This window comes from Apteryx rowi, unplaced genomic scaffold (genome assembly GCF_003343035.1).
Source record: "Apteryx rowi isolate R43461 unplaced genomic scaffold, aptRow1 scaffold_230, whole genome shotgun sequence".
Lineage (NCBI taxonomy): Eukaryota > Metazoa > Chordata > Aves > Apterygiformes > Apterygidae > Apteryx > Apteryx rowi.
In genome coordinates, this window is record NW_020448642.1 from 970,809 (window position 1) to 994,111 (window position 23,303).

General features: G+C 36.9%; 1 protein-coding gene across 4 annotated transcripts in view; it reads right to left on the reverse strand.

Annotated features, from left to right (window-relative positions):
• Window positions 1-23,303, reverse strand: part of ATG5 (autophagy related 5) — an 85,837-nt gene that overhangs the window by 45,130 nt on the left and 17,404 nt on the right. For all 4 annotated transcript variants that reach the window (XM_026065735.1, XM_026065738.1, XM_026065737.1 and 1 more), the window contains exons 4-6: window positions 21,670-21,748; window positions 14,756-14,918; window positions 1,168-1,262 (exon numbers count right to left, since the gene is read on the reverse strand). In XM_026065735.1, coding sequence (XP_025921520.1) covers window positions 1,168-1,262; window positions 14,756-14,918; window positions 21,670-21,748 — 337 coding nt within the window. The remainder of the gene's footprint in view (window positions 1-1,167; window positions 1,263-14,755; window positions 14,919-21,669; window positions 21,749-23,303) is intronic.

Genomic DNA, 23,303 nt, shown 5'->3' on the forward strand with positions numbered 1-23,303 from the left:
AAGGAGTTTGAAATAAAAAGCAACTATTATTGCAAAATTAAATTATTTTCATTAGTCACTTATTAATTTTGGAAGTCTACAAGAACTATCCTGTAAATCCAGTTTGTTTTCAAATGTATTATTTATTATAAAATTTAAGTAGCAAAGAATGAACAAACTATTTTACATTTAAAATAACCAATATAAGCCAGAAAAATGTGCAAGTAATTTGTGCAATTTGTGAGAGTTTTCTAAATCTGTTTAGCATAACTAAATGTAGCCCAATAACTTCAGTTCATACACTACAGGTACTCTTTGAATTCTCAGACAGCCACCATTTATTAATAGATACCCTGAATAAAATGCAACATTTAGGGGTTATTTTTTATTTTTAAACACACTGCAAAACACATTTTATTTCATTGACTAGTTGCTAAGCTTTGACCACTAGACACATTACAGAAGTTATCTTAGTCCCAGTAATGCTAGAAAGATTACTGTAGACAACTAACTTTCACCAGAGCAAAAAAACCTCCACAGATCTGGAAAACAAACACTGTTTCATTTTAACCTTATGTCAGAACTTTTTCCAACATGTAAATGAAAAAACACTCACAATGAGAATATATCATAAAACATATTACAGACATATATACTTTTTTTTTTTTACTTGCAACATTTTTAAAAATTTAGAAAATGCAAGTAGATGATTAGAAGACAAAGGTAAGAGTTAGACACAAGACCTAAACCATAACTTTCATGGGGCCTTATAATGCCATCAAGAAAAGAAGCCTACACAGGTGCTGAGGGAAAAAGTGTTTTTCCCAAAATGTTTGACTTTGCCCTTTTATAGGGCATTTTACATTCAAAGCAGTCTTCACATGTAGCAGTTATTTTTAATGAGAGAATTTGCCTTTTTTTTTTTTAAATCATCTATACCATCCTCTGCACATTCTTGAGTATTACACCCTTACCATACAATGAATGGTAAACACCTATTGGAATAAATACAGTCCATCTTGTCTTTACTAATTCATCCAACTCAAGGGTCCAGCAGAGACGAGCATACAAATTATGYTTTACCATAATGTTAAAAAAAAAAAAAGGAATGCATAATTCCACATAATTGAGATTATGATATATCACATCTTAGAAGAGGTTGGTACAGTTTATTTCATTTTCTCTTACCTGATAAATTCTAAATGGGATGTATCGAAATCCACTATCCTCTGGAGGATACTCCATGAGTTTTCGATTTATGGCCCAAAATTGCTCAAATTTATCTGTGAAGGTAAAAGTGGATTTTGTTAATATAAATACCATATATTCTTCTTTAGCTAAAAAGAGATCTGCAATCATCTGCATCCTGCTGTGAAAACAGTGATATGGTAACTTATTGAACTGAAAGAGAAAGCAACTTGAATTCATATTGCTTCTTCCATTGCTAGAGAAATACTGTGCTGTGAATTACGGATTGCACCAGCTGAATTAACAGTGTCTGTTTATACACTCTCTCTTGCTACTGGTACACAGTCTCGCACCTAGTTAAAAAGATCTAATTGTTTTTAACTATAGATGAACAATAGGTACAAAGCCTAGAGAAACTAAGAAGCACTAAAAAAAACTTTGGGGGGGGTTAAATTTGAATACATAAGTCTTAGGATTATCTGTTATGATATACAATAAAAATCAGAAAATGTACTGCCAGTTTGATGGCACAATCTGAAAATAAAAGCTTGTTATGTTTGAAACACATTTTTGTTAATATTATCCAGGTAACTCAGTTTAGTAAAACAGCTCGAGACAGCACATAATTCTGTCTTGCTCAGATATTACAAGAATCGAATAATGTATTATGATTAAAAGTCGTAAAACACATTAACAGCAGCATAGGTCTAGAGTGGTACATGCCTTTAGAGATGCAAGTCAATTATTCAAATCAAGCAAGCAAACCATTACCAGGAGTGACAGAAAGAAGTACGAAGAATTAAGATGAATAAAGCTACCACTAACCTCACTGGAGAAAGCAGCTTTAGAATAGGAAGAACAAGTGACAAATCTCCTTATAGGCCCTAACATTTCATGACACAATACGATGGATGGTCCTCCAAAAGGAGCACACAGTCTCTGACTATATCTCCCCTCAGAACAGTGCTCACCTGAGCTGCAAAGAGACTGAACATAACTGTTTTAGAATTCGATCACCGTGAACCAATTCAGAAATCTATCCCACTGAGCAAAGGTTCTTCCAGCCTCCAATATGCTTAATAACAATTAAAGCAATCGCAGAAAACCTGAGATTTGCATCACGCAAGCACACAGCACAGTTGCCAGTCAGTGATTAAGGGCATAAGCTAATACATACTGCAGAGTTTGAAACACATTGCTTTTTCTGAATGAATATGACACAAAGCAGGAATTTCCAAGAAACAGTAAACAAACTACTGCCAGGCACTCTGTAGAGGCATTTCCTGATGCTTATCTAAAAGTATTTCCACACCCTTGTTCCCTGATTAGCAGCAAGCAGTTCTTGACAAGCACTTATCTGAACCACAGTGAGCATCACCCCACAGGCCCCTGCCAGAGATCAGGAACTGCCTGGATGCAGGGTGCCAGCCTGCATCTGCCCCTCTGGCAGCCGCAGCAGGCGCCACTGACCCCAAGGGCTCTGCATGATGACTGCACCCAAGCAAGCCCCCATTTGGGAAGCCCAGCCACATATTTGCTTTTACAATGCCTGACAAAAAAAGATGACTGCATGCTCTTCTTGAACTCTGTACTCTGTCAATGGGAAGGTAAAGATCTAGCATACCTCCCTCACATTTGGGGACAGTGTTCAGAGAATGGCTTAGCGCTTTCACAACAAATTGTGTGSACAGGCATCATGCAGTAGGCATTAATTTATTTATAATGCAATTACTACTTCTGCCCCTACTGTAAACTCAGTTGGTAAGACATTTAATTATGGTGATATACAAAATTAAACAATCAAGACCTATTTAAGCTAGTGAGCTTCAGAGGACTCTTGAACAAGGAATCTACATACTTGGAGACACCCTACCTGAACAAAAATAAAACACATGTTCATTTCATTTACTTGTTTAATGCTCAAATTCTAGTACCTAGGAAAGTTGAGTAGACAGCTTACTGTTTTCAAAATCCAAYGGAGATGAGCAACACATGTTTTAGATCAGCAGAACAAGAAATTCTGAACAAGTAACAGACTTATGGTAAGAAGTATATGGTTCCTTACAGCATCTATGCCAAACAAGTGAATCCTTGCAGGACAAAATTAGACTCAGGTCACACACAGCCAGCTCACTTCCATTCTTCATTGCAGCTACCATTCCTCYCTGAAATCATGTGAAAGATGATGCATAAACACAAGAAACATCTGTCTAAAGTTAGGGATGTTAAAAGATCCTAAAAGCTGATCACAGCAGTTCAAGCTCAGTATGTAAATATGGGGGCCAGACATTATTTTGAAGAAAATTATCAAGTTAATCTTTTCTCTACTACCACTACTTAAGGAGAACATCCCAGGAGTGCTCTCTATACTTTCCTATTCTAAGCTTGGGGGGAGGGGGGGAAATGCAGCTACATTCAATGTAAAGATTCAGATTCTCCCTCTTCAGCCTACTCTTTTAAACCTGTATTTGCATTTAACACAACACTGGCATTTTTTTTCCTACAACTTTCTACATTATATTGAGGCTTATCTACTATTTAACCTCCCATCTACTTCCTCTAACATTAAAGTATTAATAGTTAAGACATTCACTAACACTTCTCCCCTCTATTTCCCCAACCAGTTGCTGTTCACAGAATCCCAGAATCGCTGAGGTTGGAAGGGACCTCTGGAGATCATCTAGTCCAACCCCCCTGCTCAAGCAGGGTCACCTAGAACACGTTGCACAGGATCGCGTCCAAATGGCTTTTGAATATCTCTAAGGATGGAGACCCCACAACCTCTCTGGGCAACCTGTTCCAGTGCCCTGTCACCCTCACAGTAAAGAAGTTTTTCCTCATGTTCAGAGGGACCTTCCTGTGCTTCAGTTTGTGCCCGTTGCCTCGCGTCCTGTCGCTCGGCACCACTGAAAAGAGTCTGGTCCCATCCTCTTGACACCTTCCCTTAAGATATCTGTATACATTGATAAGATCCCCTCTCAGTCTTTTCTTCTCCAGGCTAAACAGGCCAAGCTCTCTCAGTCTTTCCTCATAAAAGAGATGCTCCGGTCCCCTAATCAGCTTTGTAGCCCTTTGCTGGACTYKCTCCAGTAGTGCCACATCCCTCTTGTACTGGGGAGCCCAGAACTGGACACAGTACTCCAGATGTGGCCTCACCAGGGCTGAGTAGAGGGGGAGAATCACCTCCCTCCACCTGCTGGCAACACTCTTCCTGATGCAGCCCAGGATGCCATTGGCCTTCTTGGCCACAAGGCCACATTGCTGCCTCATGCTTAACTTGGTGTCCACCAGCACTCCCAGGTCCTTCTCAGCAGAGCTGCTTTCCAGCAGGTCAGCCCCCAGCCTGTACTGGTGCATGGGGTTATTCCTCCCCAGGTGCAGGACCCTGCACTTGCCTTTGTTGAACTTCATGAGGTTCCTCTCCACCCACCTCTCCAGCCTGTCCAGGTCTCTCTGAATAGCAGCACAGCCCTCTGGCGTATCAGCCACTCCTCCCAGTTTTGTATCGTCAGCAAACTTGCTGAGGGTGCACTCTGTCCCTTCATCCAGGTCATTGATGAAGAAGTTGAACAAGACTGGACCCAGTACTGACCCCTGGGGGACACCGCTAGCTACAGGCCTCCAACTAGACTCTGCGCCGCTGATCACAACTCTCTGAGCTCTGCCATTCAGCCAGTTCTCAATGTTAATTTTATTTAAGGCAGATAAATTAAGAGTTTATACTTCTCAAATTCTTCTCTGAACACTTAGACAACACTAAAGACAATCTCTTATTTCACTAAAAATTCTACGCTTCTAATAATTTCTGTAGTTTCTAAATATAACAGCAATAAAAGTGTGACAGTTCAAAGACAACTTGTTACAGTCAAATAGGCTTCGTCAATCCACCTGATATCCAGGAAAGGGAAAAATTTCCTGGTAAATTAGCTAGACAATGGAGTCAGACATCTTAAGACATGCCTACAGTGTATGTATAACACTGTTTGAAGACATCTAAGCTAACTAATTTTCATAACCTTATGTTACTGTGTTCCAATATTTTTACTACAGGAAGATGAGTTGGGTATAAAAAGTTACTCATAATTTTAAAGAAAGCAGCAAGAAAAAGCTACTCAGTTTTCATATTGATACATATGACCTAGCAACTGCTTTTATTAGCACTGGATGCATTGGCTGAATGCCAGCATCCTAAGGATCCAAAATACACAATCCGAAAATAACAGCTTTAGCAGAACCATTTAGACTCAAAGCTACCAAAAAAACAAACAAAAAAACCCCACACACAACTTGAAAATATGAATGAAAGGATTCAACATTCTATTTTCAATTTTTGTATGTCAGTATCTCCTATTTATACAAAACAGACTTAAGGAAGCTACTACTACAAGCAGTAAGAGCTTATCAGCACTTTTGCTAGACAGGACTTAAAGACAGCAAGCTGCTGGCCGGAAGTTTGATGATCAAAACAAAACTCAGTTTTTGGCAAGCCAGTAAACAAGGAAGACTTCTCTACTTATCAGCAAAAACACTTTACACACTCATCTCCCTCCCTCAGAAAAGGTTACGCAGTCTACATGATATCTAGACTCCCGTAATAGTCAAATCTGATTACTTTTGTTTTTCATGATCCAAACTGTTTTTATGAAAGTGCTTGACCAATGCGTTAAAGAGTTTCTATATTAGCAAAACACAGTACTTGCAAAAGGCAGATGTTCACATCTGAATAACAATATTTAAATTAATGGCAATAAGATTTGAACAGAGAAATTAAATTAGTGACAGTATTAAAATGTCAAATGACTCTACTAATCATATTTCTAAAACGAGAGGAAAGCTGCTATCTACCTTTGCCTAAAGTGATATACACAATTTTTCTCTCTGTATTTCATGTCAGAGATTGGAAAGTTAACAGCCAAATAATGGAAAAGAGATCCAGCGGAAAATGCATCAGCTAAACCATTGATAAATATTTTATTTATAAATATTCATTTATTAGGAATGCAGTCACTGCATGTCTCAACACGAGACACTAGCCTACAGTATTAGAGAACAGAAGATGTAGATGTACAGAATCTAAAAGAAATTTTGAGAATATGTATTTGCATATACAGAAGTGTTAAGAAAGAGGTGGCAAGACTACAAGAACTTAATGCCATCCATAATAATAATGTTGTATACAAATATACAGTATACAAATTAATTAATCAACAGATTAAACAAACCTCAAACATGAATTTACAAACACAGCAAGCCACATTATGCGTCTTCAGAAATCTGTCATTGAAATCTTTCATGCCTTTAATGCCCCCTTTAAAACAGTCTCATAAAGGCTGTTAAAGGACAACACCTTAAGAATGGTAAGACTTAAGATCATTAGGTAGGGCTGGAGATCACTCAATAGTCATTGAAATAAATCCAAATAAWAAATTAATAGCAGTTACATTTAAAAGGTGCTAGCAGCTCCAGGTATAGCTAGGAATATCTTTGTTGTTTTTAATAACATTAGAAGTTCAACAGTTAATATCTAAGTAGTTGTAACTACAGATTAGTCCAGACTGAAATTTTCAAGGCTGGGCCTCTTTCTCAGGCTGATATCTCAGGGCAACATTCTTCAGACAATCAGAGTTATTAGTTTCATTTGTGTTAGAGTATTATAGCCATTCACTGAAACACAAGTGTTTCCATGCTTCAGATAAACAACTGAAATTTCACATGGGTCTTGATGGTAAGGATGGGTCTCTTCCATCCACCCAACTCTTCAGAAAAATGGTAACAAGATGGATCACTGACACAGAGTAAAGGGCACTGCTTGAGCGTATGCAAACAACATGCATTTTAAACACAGTGTAGCTTTAAGTCAGCATTAAAAAAAAAAAAGAAAAGCAGCAGTTTTCACCGCATGAGAAATTATATTCAGAAGTAACTTGCAAGAAGGCACAGTGGCCATGGTATATACACAGTTAAAATGGAGTTCCCACTGTAAAACAGTGGCCAAAAGAGCTAACAATCTTTAAACTTTATCAACAGAAATATGTTAATAGCAAGGAGTTATTTTGTCTTTGTATTTGATGTTAATGAAACTGCTAACAAAATACGGACTCCAGGACTCGATAAAGTTCAAGAAAGCTGTGGAGAGGGTTTAAAGAACAGCAAGAATTAACACAGGAATGAGGGAAAGATTTTTGTTTAAATTCAAAAAAGAAATGTTAATTCAAGGCTTTTGTCTCCCTATAATTTTTTAAAAACCTCAAAAAAAAAAAACCCTGAGGCTACACCTGTTTCTTCAGTAGCATATATTCATGATTTTTTTTTCCCTCTATACAATTCCTGGTTTCTTCTTAAAACCACAGTTAGTTGTACAATTTTTAAAAATGCTTGAAATTGAATTTAGCCTCTCGTTCAATGCAAACTATATCAATTTGCATTTTCCATAAAAATGTGTCCAATTTTTGAGTTAAAAAAAACTTTGTCTATTCTCTGTGGTTCATCACTGTCCAATAACCATACAACCCATAAAAATGGCGCATAGCTAGAACTACTTGGGTAGAACCAACCATAACATTAAAACTAGGAGACCAAAGACTCTTCTACTCATATATTAGGATCACAGAAAAAATTAGATTGGAAGGGCCTTTGGAGGTCATCTAGTCAAACCTCCTGCTCAAAACAGAGCTGCCTTAAAGAACTAAATCAGTTTGCTCAAGGCCCTGTCCAGTCAAGTTCAAGTCACCAGGGCTAGAAAGCTCTCTGGACAACCAGCTCACACTTGGCCACTTTCACTGCAGACTTCCCCCCACTTTATATCCCATCAGAATTCCTCTTGTTGCAACTTGTAACCGTTGCCTTTCGTATCTGCCAACCCGCACAGCCAATGGAGGCATGTCTGAGAGTCCATCTGCCCCATAAACCCTCCCTTTAGGTAGCGGAAAGCTGGTATTAGATTCATCTTTAGCCTCTTCAGGCTAACAAACTTAGTTCCCACAGTTTCGTCTCATATATCCAGTGCTTCAACCTCTAACCATCCTGGTAGCCTTCTGCTAGGCTCTTCCTTTTGTCAACCTTCCTTTCATCCTCAGATCCCAAAGCAGACACAGCAGCCCCAATGCAGTTTACCAGTGCTGAGCAGAGGGGAACAGTTACTTCCCTTCACCAGCTGGCTATATTCTGGCAGAGGCAATGGTTAAAGCAGCCCACTGTTTAATCTTCATTTCTGCTTTTCTTCAAAGTTAAGGAACCTTAATATTATTGTGTGCCTGTCACAAAAGTTCAGGAGTTTACTAGCAGAAAGCAACTTAGAGGCATTTCAAAACACAAATAAAAAGAAACCTAAGGAAAGTTCATTTCAAAAATAAAGTTCTGTCTTTTAAACATAGTTTACTTGGACCATATGCCTCCTTCAGCATACCTCAGGAAATGACATGGCTTGGAGGGAGGGAGAGGAAGAAAGCAAAGAGGCAGTAAAAAGTAGAGTTTCTGTACCACTTACATTGAAGCAGTGTAGATTTAGAGAAACACAGGCAAAGATTCTCTCAATTTGTATCCAGGTCTATCAAATATTTGAAAAAAACTGCAGAAGACAGGAGCCATGGAGATAAGGAATCAGCATTATCATTTGCTATTAAAAATGGAAAGGCATTTTCAATCACCTTTTGTTACATTTTTAATTCAAATGATGAAAACGTAAGTATTTAGTTATAATAGAGCATACCACCAGTATTTTCATAACTATCTAACAAGGACTGATGAATTAGCTTTGTTGACTTAATTCTTATTTTATTTCTTACTCAGACCATCTAGTTTTTAAAGCATACTGCAAAAATCTTTTCCCTAAAAGTTTGAGCTCTGCGCCCTGAAAAAGACCTCATTACATAACAACAACAAATGAAATGAAATGAGAATCATAGCATAGGTGCAAACTATCTAGTTAAAACTTTTCACAAAACACAGCAGTGCTTTACTGATATCAAGTCCTTACCACATTCAGTAAAGAAATGAGAAAGCTTCAGAGCTCACTGGTGCCAAACAGACTGTGATCCATGGGGACAGTCTGTGATTTGCAGCTGGTCCACAGAGCTACATTAAACAACGTTTTCAGTTAAAGGTTTGAAGATGAGAGGTTCACTGGCTCCAATAGGAAGTTTGGAAGGTAGCAGTCTATACCCAGGAACACTGGGAACAAACATGATGCAACAATTCCCATTGGTAGCTCAGCTGTGAGGACTAGAAAAACACTGCACTTCAGCAGCCATGCCCAAATTACTCTGGCAACATACTTAGAGAAACATCTTGCTCCCTTTGAACACTGTTGCAAGGAGCAGGACCAATCAATTAAGTAAAGCAGAGGAATGAGGCAGGAAGAACAGAGGTTGCAGTAAGTAGGCCGCAGATCCAAAAAACATGAAGCAAGTGTATTGGATCATAAATACCAGAATGCTAAATTGATCTAGAGGTGAGGAAAAAGCAGTGGAGATGCAGAGGTGTGTTTCTCCTTTCTGCTAACAGGGACATACTGTTTAAATGCTCAGATGCACATAAATGTGGAAAATAAGGAAAATATAGCCACCAAAATATGAAGTCCTGAAGAAATGATTCAATTCCAAGAGAAAGAGGGTCAAAATGAAGGCAAAATCCAAAGCTCTTGAAACTATAATAGCAATAAAAATTAAAATTCTCCAATATATGCAAACAGTTTACATAGCTGGCAGATTACCTGTACCAAGGATGCAGAACCTTCCAAGCTTGCTCCTTCCAAGTCTAATGGTTCTCATTAGACAAGAAGTCATTCAACACAAGATGATGAACACATCAGGAGGCACTAGTACCTCATCTCATGGTGGAGACTTCAGTATGAGGTAGCATTGTGAGTACTGCGATGCCTTTTGCTTTTCTCTATTTTCTGCTTAGCACAGTTTGTTCCCTCCTTTTTTGAGGCCCATGGATTCTCACTGGCCTCACACACATAGCAGCTCTGCTCTGGATCCTCACTGAGAGTAGAGCAGAGAAAGCAAAGGAAGGGAATTCGGGCCACCTTCAGTTCTCCATCTTTACAATGTTACAGAGAATGGATATGCAAGTAGTCACCTTGGCAGCACAGAAGAGTAGTAAGGCAAAAGCCAGGGTTTTTTTGTACAGTTTAGAATCATAATATTGCACCAGTATCAATATATGTGTACATCTTTAATTTAATCATTTATGCAGAAAGGGTAAGGAGCCAGTATATGCTGCAGAACTAAGTCAGGAGTCTATGCCATAATCCATTACCAGGGGCGGGGAGGACAAAAAACCTGCAAAGGCCTATTCTGATGCATCTGATTCATTCTGCAGTCCAGCCTGTCTGAGTCTAGTCAGATTGATTAGCCCCAGCTCAGCACCAAATCGGATCTGGGTGGTATTCGTGCAGGACCATTTGAATCTGCCTATACCACATCCACCAGGTTCCATAACATCAGCGACCCCAACATGCCACCCTCCCAACTCCAGAATAAGCAGGTACGGACAATAATTACAAGATGCATTTCCAGAAATTTTTAACCACAAACCAGGAAGATAGCAATATTTTTTTTTTAAATCCTTCTTTAACCAATATGCTCATTTTCAAACCTCAAAGGAATTGCTTAGTTTTTCTAGTTAATGAAATCACTACAAATAGAACAAGCCAAGATACTACCATTTTGATAGAGATAAGGAAGGGGAAAAAAAGATGGCTTTGTAATTTAAAAAAGTAATAGCTTGTTCATTCTCTTATTAAATAATAGTTTTCTAAGTACATATTGCCTAATTTAAGTTTCAAATGACATTTAGGTTACAAAACTCCATTTGAGATTACAAAGATTTGTTCACAGTTACCAAAGCATGCTCATCATCCTGGACCAAGATAAAGAGAACAGCAGCACTGCTACTACCACTTCTCTACAAATAGGAGAAACATATGCATATCAAACCTGTCCAGGCTAAACGTACACAACACAAAAGGATGCTGATAATATATGACACTAGAAGTGTTTAAGCTCCCAAAGAGTAACACGCAGGAATATCGTAACCCAGAAGAACATGATTTCTGCCCCTCAAAACCCCAAGATTGTTTCAGATATGGTTCAGGAAGAAATTCAAGAATATACAGGACTGATTCTGACATTAAGATGAAAAGAAAATCACATGAATTAAAAGATTAAATATTGCATATTATGTTTGTGGGATATTTTTTCTTAATAAGGACAATTCAATAGGGCCATTTAACTTTTTGGAAGCTCTACAGTATGAACAAGCATTACATTCTTCCTACATAATACATAACAGTATATATATACATAACAGTAAAATATATTATAAAATATAATGAATGCATTATTAAGTCATGAGTTTTTATTGTTTCCCCACTCGTGTATCAGAAATACCAACTCTGGTCTTCACCAATTATAGAGGACACCCGTGAAAATTTCAGGGTATGGTTCCTTATGTCTCCCCACATCTGAAGAAAAGCAGCTGTGCTAAATCTAAAAACCTTCCTTTATCAGAACTATTATTTATTGAAGTTATAAATATTAAGTCTTTGAACCACGAAAAAAAAAAATACACCTCCCCTTTTAAAAACTGTTGAGCTTTAATTTGTTTGATCCTAAGTAATCACTACGCCCACAGCATGTCTCAAACCAGAAAGCCCATACTTTTTCCACACAAAAGGCAAGGAAAATACTACGCACTTAAAAATTCTCTTTATCCATGATAAAAAGAGCCATAACATTACTCTAGCAAGAACAATAGTAAGATTTCCCACCAATTCTGATGAAAGAATTGTTACAAAGGATCAAAGGCTAGTCTAGCTCCAGAACCTGCCGTCGGTGTTTGCACAAAGCTTCTCTTCCCTACCACACTCAAAGATCCACAATGCTGGTCAAAACTAGAGCACAGAGGCACCTATCCGAAAGTAGTGCTCTAGTTAAGAGCCATCAATGTTAGAGACTAAAAATTGGCTAACTGAAGCCTGAAGAACAAGAAAAAAAAAAATAAAAAAAAAAATCACAGCACAAGCAATAGAAAAGTATGTCTTCCTCCCTGATTTGGTGGCTTATTAACACAAAACCAAAAATGGTGGGAGGAGGGATGTAAAGGCTGTTATCAATACCGATCAGCTGTTCCCAGCACAAGGTTTTGCTGCAAATTCACTACTACAGTTCGTCCCCTAAAAAGCATCAGAGCTAGAGAGCAACTGGAAAGTTTCTCATGCTACTTGTTCAAGCGTTTCCTGCTCAGTAGAAACATTTATCCCAAATTATATTTGTACTTGGTAGTTACGTTTCTGAAAAAAATCCAGTTTTGCTTGTTTGGAGAAATTTAAGTTTAATACTACAGTAACATATCCAGTAAGTATTGTTCACAATCATTAAATAAAAAAAACTTGCTCTATTTAAGAACTGAAGAAAATTGCTTGAAGTTTCAAAGAAAAAAAGCAGCCTGCAGATGTATCATTACTTACAAGACAGTTATCACAAATGCTACTTTCTTTTCTTTTTTTGTGGTCATTCATTCTGTTTCACAAAGAGGCTTAAAATTATTATATCTCAAACGAAAGCCTATAAAAACACACTGAAAGATACAACATGCTTAAAAAGTGTTTTCTTGGTTTCACAAGCTTTTCTTGTTTCTCTTTTATGAAGAGCTGAGAAATTAAAATTAGCATTTGAAAGTATTCAAAAGACTGTTTAAACTTCTCATTTAGGTGTCAGATTCCACAGGTGCCATTTCTCATTAAATACAGTGAAACCTTTTAGAAATCAATCTTGCTAGGCAACCTCTGATCTTAACATCATAAAGCAAAACAGTGCAATTCTGTTTTGCCTACAACTGAAGATATGCTTAGATAAATGATCAAGAGCTTAAGATGAGTACAGAAAGAACAGATTGCCTACCTGTTCCCTTACCTCACACAGAAGCTCTCCTTAAGAGTTTCTGTATTTTCTAGTTCAGTAGAGAACCTGTGCTCATACAACTTCTTTGTGTAGTCAACTGTTCTGCCATAAATATCGTTCTCTCATGTTAGAGGTCCTTTCCTATTAACTTTACAAAACATTCATAAAAAGAGCGCATAAAATGCACTGTTGGGAGCATCTGAGTACTTGCATTAGGTGACAGGATTGCATTTCCCAATAAAGCTAATCATTCTCTAAATGGAAAACAAAATTATGTTGGCAGAGCATTCAGCTTCTCTTGAACTAAACTGTCTTTAATACAAATACTATTGCAGCAGAAAAAGGTTCTCACAAAATTATTAAAAATGCAATTTAAATTGACTTGTAGCAATGTAAGCTTTAGGGAGACATCCATTTTTGTAACGATTCTGGCTTCCAGTGGGTCAGAATCTTTACTTACTCATAATTCACAAAAGTGAATATATTATCAGTTTGCTGACTAATATCTATACAAAATAGAATCTCTCAAGCAGTTAAAATAAATATTTTGTAGTAAACCAGAAAAGGAGCTATTTCCTACCAGATAAAGCTTGCATGTATTAGCTGCAGCCTTCAAGATCTTACCACTCAAATGTTAAACTAAGATAACCCTCCAATTTCTTTCTAATCCTAATTTAATTGGAGGAGAGTTAGAAACCTATCAGAGTAAAAAGAGGTTATATCACCTCATAAGCACTCAGCACCTTCAAAATTATTGCAGGAGTATCTTTAATATGGAAGGCAGCACCATTAAGCAATAAACATCCATATGCTCATAAAAAAAATTAAACCCAAACTAATTTGGTGCCTTTCTAATTGTCTAAAGCTAACAAATGTATGACTCAAGTCATCTTTCACTCAAAGCTTCTCTTGCATTTAGTTAATTTTCTTAAACACGTGACAAGATGAAGTGCAGGTGCAAAGCTCTTCATCTTACAGGACAACATTTCTAAAGGCCTGCTCCAAGAACCACGATAAGAAAGAAGAGACACTAAATTCAGAAACATTGCATTTCACATTGCAATACAGATTCAGGCCATCTGTGCAAAGAAAGAAGATTAATTATAGTATGCTGTTCTGAATTATTTTGCTGTCAGCAGCTATTGTAGAAATACCTTTTCAGTCAATACTTTACCTATGCAGAAATCTTTGCAAAAGCCATGGTAATAGCAGTAATAAAGTTTTAAATGTGGGTGAGGGAAGTAAGTTTACCTATGTGGTCTATCTGTGACAATCCTTAAAGCATAAATTAGAGGAGCCAACCTTTTTTCTTATACAGTCCAAGATGATTCATACTCAACACCACTTATACCCCGCAGCTGTCTGCAATATAGCAACCATCAGGTGCACAAAAGCATACTAGACAGTATTTAGTCTTTTTGTTTTGTTGGTTTGGTTTTGTTTTTTTTTTTTTACAAGAGAATCACAACCCAATTCAGTTCCTCAAATATCTCAAGCTACAGTTGGATTACTGTGAAACAAATGATTCAAATTTTTCAAGTATGTATTTTCCACTACACTACTTAAACTAAAATTCTGCAGAAAAATTATATTTTACATCCTGTACCATGACTGAATTTGAAGAAATTAGCTATTAACATGCTAGATCTAAATGTAATTAATATTTGATGCACTGTATTTACCATTCTGTAACCCCATCCACAGCTGCTTATGATCCTTTTTTTGCATCTCATTGATGACTTGACTTTTGTGCTTTAAAGCATCTGCTTCTTTTATGCAAGCCATAAAATGAGCTTCAATCACATCCTTAGAATGGCAGTGTAGAAGATCCTTTTCTGGAAAATTCTAGAAAGAAAAGAAACATAGACCAAGGGAAATAAATGCATCACACTCCTTCGAAGATCAAGAATAGATAATAATTTTAATCTGGTTTATAGTTATACAACAGAAGCACAATGGACTCTTCCACTCATGAAAGAAGGTATCACCCTCCATCCTCTCACTGTGTTGAAAATAAAGGTTTTGCATTGAAAAATGCTTTAGAGATAAACATTCAGATAAACATTGAATAACTTTCTGTAAAAAATGAAATTACTCTAAGTCATCCTACCTCACCTCAATAAACACATTTAAATAGGTCAAAGGATGCATTTAGGTCCTTACATCCAAAATTCAGAAAACAGACATAACTTTAGCAAGTTTTCAAGCACATGTTCAGTTCACTGGCAGTGAACTAAGGAAAAGGGAGAGAAATAAGTGATATGTGCCGAACTCCTATTGACCTTCAATGGAAATTTAGTGCCCATTTCTATATATGCCTTTGAAAAATGTTTCCTCCAAATATCATCTTCCACATATACTATGAAATATAGCATATATGCCATTTACAAACATCTTTCCTCAAAAATCCTGGAAATCCTTATCAACCCCCCCCCTTTTTTTTTTTTAAACCTAATACATATCCTATGGTCACATGGTGTGACCTGATTCCTCCTCCGTTTTATCTCATTAGAGTTGGTGCACTGCATTTAAAACATTACAGATGCACAGTTCACAACTTCTGACGGGGAAAAAAAAAGTTACCTCAGTAAATGGCAACTATCTTTGCTAAATCATTTATTAAGGAACCACAGTACTAAACCTTATTCATGTACAAAAAAATTACTTTGGAAATTACATAATCAAAAGATCATCACTGTACAGGCTTACAAGTAGGCTTGTTCTTCCCCTATTTTTTATTTTATCAACTCTTAGTATCATTTGGTATTTTACAATACAAGCATTCAGTTTCACAAAATCATTGAGTTTAGTTTTCAAAGTCTTAAAAAAATGCAAAAATATAAAAGTACATTTTATCCCTTCCTTATTCATGCTGTTTTCACAGCTGCTTATGACTATGCTGAACACCAACAAACTCCTAAAACCAACCCAGAGTGGCATCATTAGTGCTCCCCTCTATAATAAGGACTGACCACTTATTTTCACAGTTTATTTCTCATCTGTTGTTCTGCATAAGGACTTTTCATCTTAACCCATTACAAATCAGCTTTTTAACAAGTTTTTGTAGGGACTGTCAAAACCATCTTGGAAATACAAGTACATCAAACAAACTATATAATGGGGGATTTTTCAAAAACTTTTACAACAGTTGACAGATAATATCCTAATAGGATCATCATAAGTCTGGAGAAACTTATGCCTTCCCTCTTCCTCACAAATCAGGAGGAATAGTGAAGACTGCTTCAAAGTAAGGGAACTCAAAATATCCAACACTAAGAGTCGGCAATATGGAAAAGAGTTGGGGGCAGCCTTACCTGAAGGAAATTCTGAAAGACAAGAACAAAAGTTCCCTCTTCACTCATTTGGCAAAGAGAGCTAGAAATTAAATAATGGAATTCCACAAAGTGATTCCTCTTTAGGACAGTGAACCCAGACTCTGGAAACTGTGGATCAATAACATGAGCATCTTTCAAAGACAGTAGCATAAAGGGAAGAGGATGCCTTCTTTTTGGAAGGATACGTGGTTTGGTATCCGACTTAAAAAAGGAAGTGCTGTTGCTATTTAGGACTAAAGAATGTACAGCTGACTAGAAATCTGAAGCCAGAGATAAAGCCTGCTTCTCATATGAGGATAGCCAAGTATGAAGACATTAAAGAGGAAAGAACAGAAAGAAAAGTTCTGTTACCAGAGCAGAGCTTCCTCGTCCTCTGTCTCCCCTACAAAGCTGAGTGTCCAGCATAATTGCTTCTAAGATGCATAAAACACACTAATGAGGCTGCTGGTTGCCAACTGACATCTGTACAAGCCTGTAAAATACTTTCAGAAGTTTAACTTATTTGCTCAAATAAAAAAAAAGGGAAGTCTGGTAATCAATCTAGAAGAAAAGAACAATCAGAAATAACATAGTTCAAGATTCAAAAGGTTCTTTACATTCAAGAATTCAAAGTGAGACATTGGCATCCTTCAGAAAAGACGAAACAGTGGAGTCCACCTAATGCCAAGTAACAGAGGAACCTAGAAACTGACTTTTACAGTTCAAAGCTGAAGTTTAAGTGAAGTCTGAGAAAATGACAGAATTTCTAGAACTGTTTGTCACAGGTATATTTACATGTTGAACTTCATGGTCTTTTTTTGGACATTGTGCTTTTCTACAGGTAAGCATCTGTATGCTGGTTTTCGTCCTATGAGCTTTCAAGTAACAGGAAACTTCACTCTTTGCGGATGTGTTTGAGAGAACCTGCACAATGTGGTCTGTAGAATAATGTCAAGATATTTAAAATTTTTCAGAGCTAGCTAAGCTAGAGGAAGGAATTCAGCCACAGTAGTACAAAGGCGTGGGATGTTTCATTTTCCCATCTAAGGGAAGACACAGTGGAGGACTCAAAAACATTCCTATGATCTCAATGTTGTCTACTTTCTCTTTACAGGAAAAGACACTGACACATTTCTATTCAGTACCATGAGTAGAAGCTGAAAAAACACAGGCACAAAAGTGATACCTTAAAAAATAACACTGCTATGTCTGCAAGAGGTCTATAAAACAAGCTAACCTACAAGAAACTACCAATGAAAAAATACTGCTTTCTGCACTGATTAAACTATATCCCAGAAGAATAGGGTTTACATTTAAATATATCACATGGGCTCTTTGAGTTGCCTATTCAGGAAATAGTGATGAAAAGTAAATAAATTACCTATGATTATATTCCCTAAAGAAAGAGGCAATTGTAAACAAGCTTGTAGCCAYCTCTGGTTATACAAACACGAGAGGTGCAGAAAGCTTAAACAGATTCCATAAACAGCTTTAATTCAAATACACTCATTAATTTTGGTGTCTTTCACCCTCCGTGTTCTGCATCTTTAAAAGAGCTATTACAGGTTGCCAGAAAGCTCAAGTAGTGCTGGTTTTGTTTTGCACAGAACAGTAGACATTTGCAATAAAAACTTAGTCATAAAGAGGTAGGTATCACCTGTAGAGACAGGAGCACTAAATGACCTTTCCCATAAGTCTGTTCCAAAAACATAAGGTAATTCCAGTCTGGTTTTATAACTCCATTCCACCCAAATTTATCTATCAGTTCTATTTTACAAAATGCCTGTTTATACTAAGACAATCTAATCGCATTAGGTTACATCTACAGAGAATTACACCAATAATATGGTATTAAAAACTACGCTATCATCAACATAGCCAGCAAAAAGAAATACCATTTCCCACCTAATATTATTCTATGAACTTGCACTTTTACTATCAACACATACAGAATGCAAGTCATCTCAATTTGTGTTATCAGTGTTTAATCAGTGGAGAATTAGAGGCACCTCTAAAAGGCAATTCATGAGCCCATTTTCAGGCAGAAGCCTCTGTCTCTCCCTCAACCCCCCAACTAATTACAAAAAGAGCATACTTGATTATCTCAGATGCCTAACTTCTACACAGCTAAAACAAGGCAAGAAATTTAGATTCCATGGCTGAGGACAAAAGCCGGACCTAGATTTGAAGCTCCCATTCATATGTACGAAAACATCTGAATATAAGCTCTCTAGCAGAACATAACTCAGCTTCTACCAGTTAAACTTTTAGTTCTCAAATTAATATTTCATATTAATTTTTAAATGAGCTATTCTTTCAAAATTTCAAGATAGAGTTCAGAATCATGCATTTTCCTAGTGACAAGGTACATAAACAGAAAAACAATAAAGCTCCAGTTTTGGCAGGTGGAGAGGAATGGAAGCCAAAAAAAGTATTCTACAGCATCTTCCGTGTATTTCACAACCAGAGACATGAAGTCTTAAACAGTTTGTGGAAGATCATATTCTTAATTGTTCAATACTGTAAGAAACATCAGACCACAAAGTTCAGTATTGTGTGCTTGAATGTGCCAGATGGCAGTATAAATATCATTTTCATAATACTCCTTCTCTCCATCCAGTAATTTACCACTTAGGGAGCTCCAAATCCACATATTTGTATTTAGTTACCATCAGTGGTCTTTTCTTTGGAAAAAAAGAAAAAAAATTAAAACTCATTTATAGTTCTGGCTTCCACAATGTCTCCTACCAGTGAGTTCCACAATTTATCCATCTGCTGCATGGAAAAGTACTTCCTTTTCTCTCCACCTGACCTTGTATTGGGTTAATAAAACCAAGAAGAGAAGACAGCTAATGTTACACAAAAGCAGATACAGCCCCTCCTCTGCTACATCAGGTGATGTGTGGAGGGGCAGGCCAGGTAAGGGCTTCAGTGGAGGAAGAGCTTTAGCCCTTAATGTGTTATACCCGATTCACTCTCCCCCTATAGTGCTAGCGATCCCAGAGCAGTGCCTCAGCTCCTATCCGCTGCCTAAAATCTGGAAAGCTGGTTAGCATGCTGAGAACATCAGTAGTGCCAAACACACCACAGGACAGTATAAGACTAATTTCATGGGAAAGGATTAAGTTTCCCCCTTCCCCCTAAAGCTACACCTGGGTTACAAAAGCAACTTCCCAGACTACTGTTTCTCATGATTCTCAGACCTCAGTGCTCTGTTCAAGCTCATCCTTCTATAACTCTTTAAGGCAACTGTATTTTAACTCTGAGTTATCAATGAATGCTGTTTTACCGCATACCACAAGTATAGATGAATACATTGTTTCTTAAATGCAAACACTGTTTTTATTATTTCATTTGCATACTCAACATGAGGAAAATTACAAGTTTTTTTTCAACTCTCAAATCTGTGCTGAACAGGAGTAAAAAATTAGTTTCATATTTTTAGCTTTAGACAAAGAAAATTGATAGGAAAATAAAAAGTAAAACAATGCTCTCTACTAATGTTCTTGAGCTACCTGTTGTTGACAGCATACTTTCATAAAAAAAGGAAAAAGATTTGACAAATGTTGAAGCCCAGAAAAAAAAATCTAATACTGTTCAACTAAACTAAATAAGAATTACTTCCCTTTGAAGAATAGTTACACACAAATGAAAAAAAGAATCTAGGCAGCAATCCTATATCAAAACTATTCAGCTACAAAGAATTACAACACATAAGAGTCTCTCCAACATTTGGACATTCTTCGATAGATTTCAGTTGCGTTTTCACTTTAAAAATAAGGGGTTATTTAAATGAACTTTTAAATTATACCAAAAACAGAAGAGATTAAGCAGGATGGAATCCAATATGCTGGATTAACATTTCCAAGGTGTTACGTTTTTGAGATCTAAATTATATCAACCTTTAAAATAACACTGCTTAACCAGTGAATTATTTCTTCTGATCTTTAACGCACACCTTTGAGACAAGCTTAAATCAGCCACTGTCTTGGCAAGCAGCAACATAAGAATGTTAAAGTCAGCATACATTACTACATCACATTGAAAAGCACCATGGTGCTGCAACTTATTTCTCAAGATGGCTCTACCTTGGGATGACAACATTACCAGTCTTCCAGAGCTCTCAGAATGTGCAACAATTAAAATCACAGTCTAAGAAACTAGATGCCCTATACTGTCTTCAAAACAATTTGAAAGTTTCTTCATCCCACCTCTCTTTGAAACCTTTATAATTGCTACACTTCTGTCTGATATATGTCAACGACATCCCTGTATTCGTTCATTAATTTTAAGAAGTCCCAACATGTGGAGGCACATACTGTAAAAAACATTTTAGTACACACTTCCAAAAGGAGTCAGACTACTCCTATTAGCAAGATCTTTTAGAAAATACCTTCAAGAGAGAACTGATTGAATGAGAACACTGAACACAACTGCCTCCCAGGATGCTTTTCATTTCATCTCAGATCTCACACACTAAAGGCCGCCTACTAATCTAGTGTTTTCCTTTGGATCAGTTTTCCAATTGCATTGTTTCCTTTAAACCTCTACAGTACAATGGAGAAATTAAAGTTTCATAAATAAAAACCATGAATTCTACTTATGATTTTGATTTCCAAACATACCTGGGGCTACCTTCTCAAATTATTTCAGAGTATAAAAGAATCCTGCATCAGAGCTAACCCTACACAAATAGTTTTCTGAGCAAAGATCAGTAGCGCTATCAAGTTATACCTAATGGTTTTACAATGCACAAACAAAGTACTGTCTCCCTGTGACTAAACTGTCACAAGACCAAACTCATTTCACTCAGTTCTCTAAAGTGGACCCACGTGAAATGCAACTTCAAAGTACAACAGCATTCTCTGACTTCAGTGTGGAAATAGAGTATCACAGAAACCCCTAACGTGCCCACAGGGACAAGCACTTCTGAATCTTAAGTTGACTGAATGAAGAATACCACAGAAAGTTTTTCAGTTTTACCCACTCAACTGCACTGACATAGTCTCATAACTTATCCTGAAAAACAATTTTGGATTTTTGGATTATAATAAGGTTATTTTGAAAAGGTCATTTGAAAGCATATACAATCTCACAAAAAACTGCTATAGATCTACAGAAAATTAAGAGGATTCCTGAAGAATGAACACCCTCCTCTTCAGAAAGGCATACCATCCACCTATTTATGAGGTAAGAATAATTATGAATTTTTTTCCTAGATTCCAAATTTCATACAATCCTATGTTCAATTATTCTTAACCAAAAGGATATTTCAATTTTACCTTGAAATGCACTGTGATGCTCCAAGGAAGAGCCGTATTTGATGCATGGAGATCAAACAGCAAACCGATTGGGTAATGCCTAAAAAAAATGGGGGGGAAAAAATTAAATGAACACAAAAGTTGCATGTTTAATTCTACATATAATAGTTAGCTTAGATGCATTAAAAAAAAATTGCTTTTTCCTCATACATTTAACATTCATTATTGCATATTCAGAAAAATTATACAGGCAGGTATAACTAACTTACAGTTTTGGGCAGAATCAAGCCCAAAATTCACACGTTCTATACCTAGACCAGTGGTCTCCAAGCTGTGCCCCACAAAACACTGGTAGCTTTGCAAGAATTGTCTACAGCTGTGGAATCCTTCAGAACAGTATTTCCAGTTAAAAAGCTTGATAGTGGTAGGACTGGCTGTTTTGACAGAAAAGTCTATTTGTTCAGAAATTTAAAAGCCACGGGTTTATGTCACATTGACCCTTAATGTCTCTTCCCTATCCCACCTGCCTGATATCAGGGATGGGGAATAAGTAGCTGAACCAAGAAGTGACTTATCTGTAGGAGGGCTGAAAGAGGACAAACTAAGCTGAACTCCTTATCTTTACTGTCAAATTAAACAGAACAGAAGGGGAGAAAAATAGATTAACTGGAATTTTGCATCAGCAGTACTCTGAATTAAGAGTTATACATTCCAAGAAGCTGTTCCCTCTCAATATTCACTTTTATCTTGAAACTTTGTCTCTCAACTTCAGTAGAAAATATGGCCTTCAGCAATATAAGCAATATCTATTACATACACAAAACTCCTACAGGCACTTAAAGATCTTACTGCAATTTTTCCACAAGCAGACAGTGACAATATTTTGATAAAATAAGGGGTGGGGTTTTTTTGTATTTAGCAAACAAAACTCAGTTCTCTTATCTTCTGAAAATTTTAACAAAGTAAAGGAGCCTTATTAGCTCGTCATCCTACAAAGAGATAAGCACACACCACTTAACTGGAAACTGGTCACAGTACACAGAGCCAAGGACATAAGTTTCAAAAGTCCAGAAGAGCAATAACTGTGAGAGGACAGAACACTGCTCTAAAAGCACCTATGTCATCAAGCCAATTTCCTGACCCTCTAAACTTTCATGCAAACTAGTGCTTTAGCACCCTCTCCTGGAGAGCTAACCCAAAAGCTAAGACAAAGACACTTCAAAAAACAGCAGTACAATTCTTGAACTTACCTATTGCAATCATAACTTTTAAAAAGCAAGAACAGGGGAGAATGGCAAGAAAGGCTCTAGAATGGTGCTTTCCTCACAAAGAAGACAAAGAATATATAGAATGTGTATCTGGATTCACTGCTAATGCTGAAGTTTTTACCCTTAAGATTTTTTTTTATTACTAACTGCCAATCATGTCTTGAGTTCTTCAAGAGGGATTCAGCAAGAGTTCCATCAAAGAGTACTTTTTCAGGTGGGCTAAATAACAGAAGGCAGATTTCCTTTGAAAATTAAATTCCTATATCATGAACATGAAACATAACACAGGTGACACAGGTGGTGGAGGAGCCAACAAGGAGAGGTGTGCTGCTGGACCTCGTACTAACAAACAAAGAAGGACTGGTGGAAGATGTGAAGGTCGGGGGC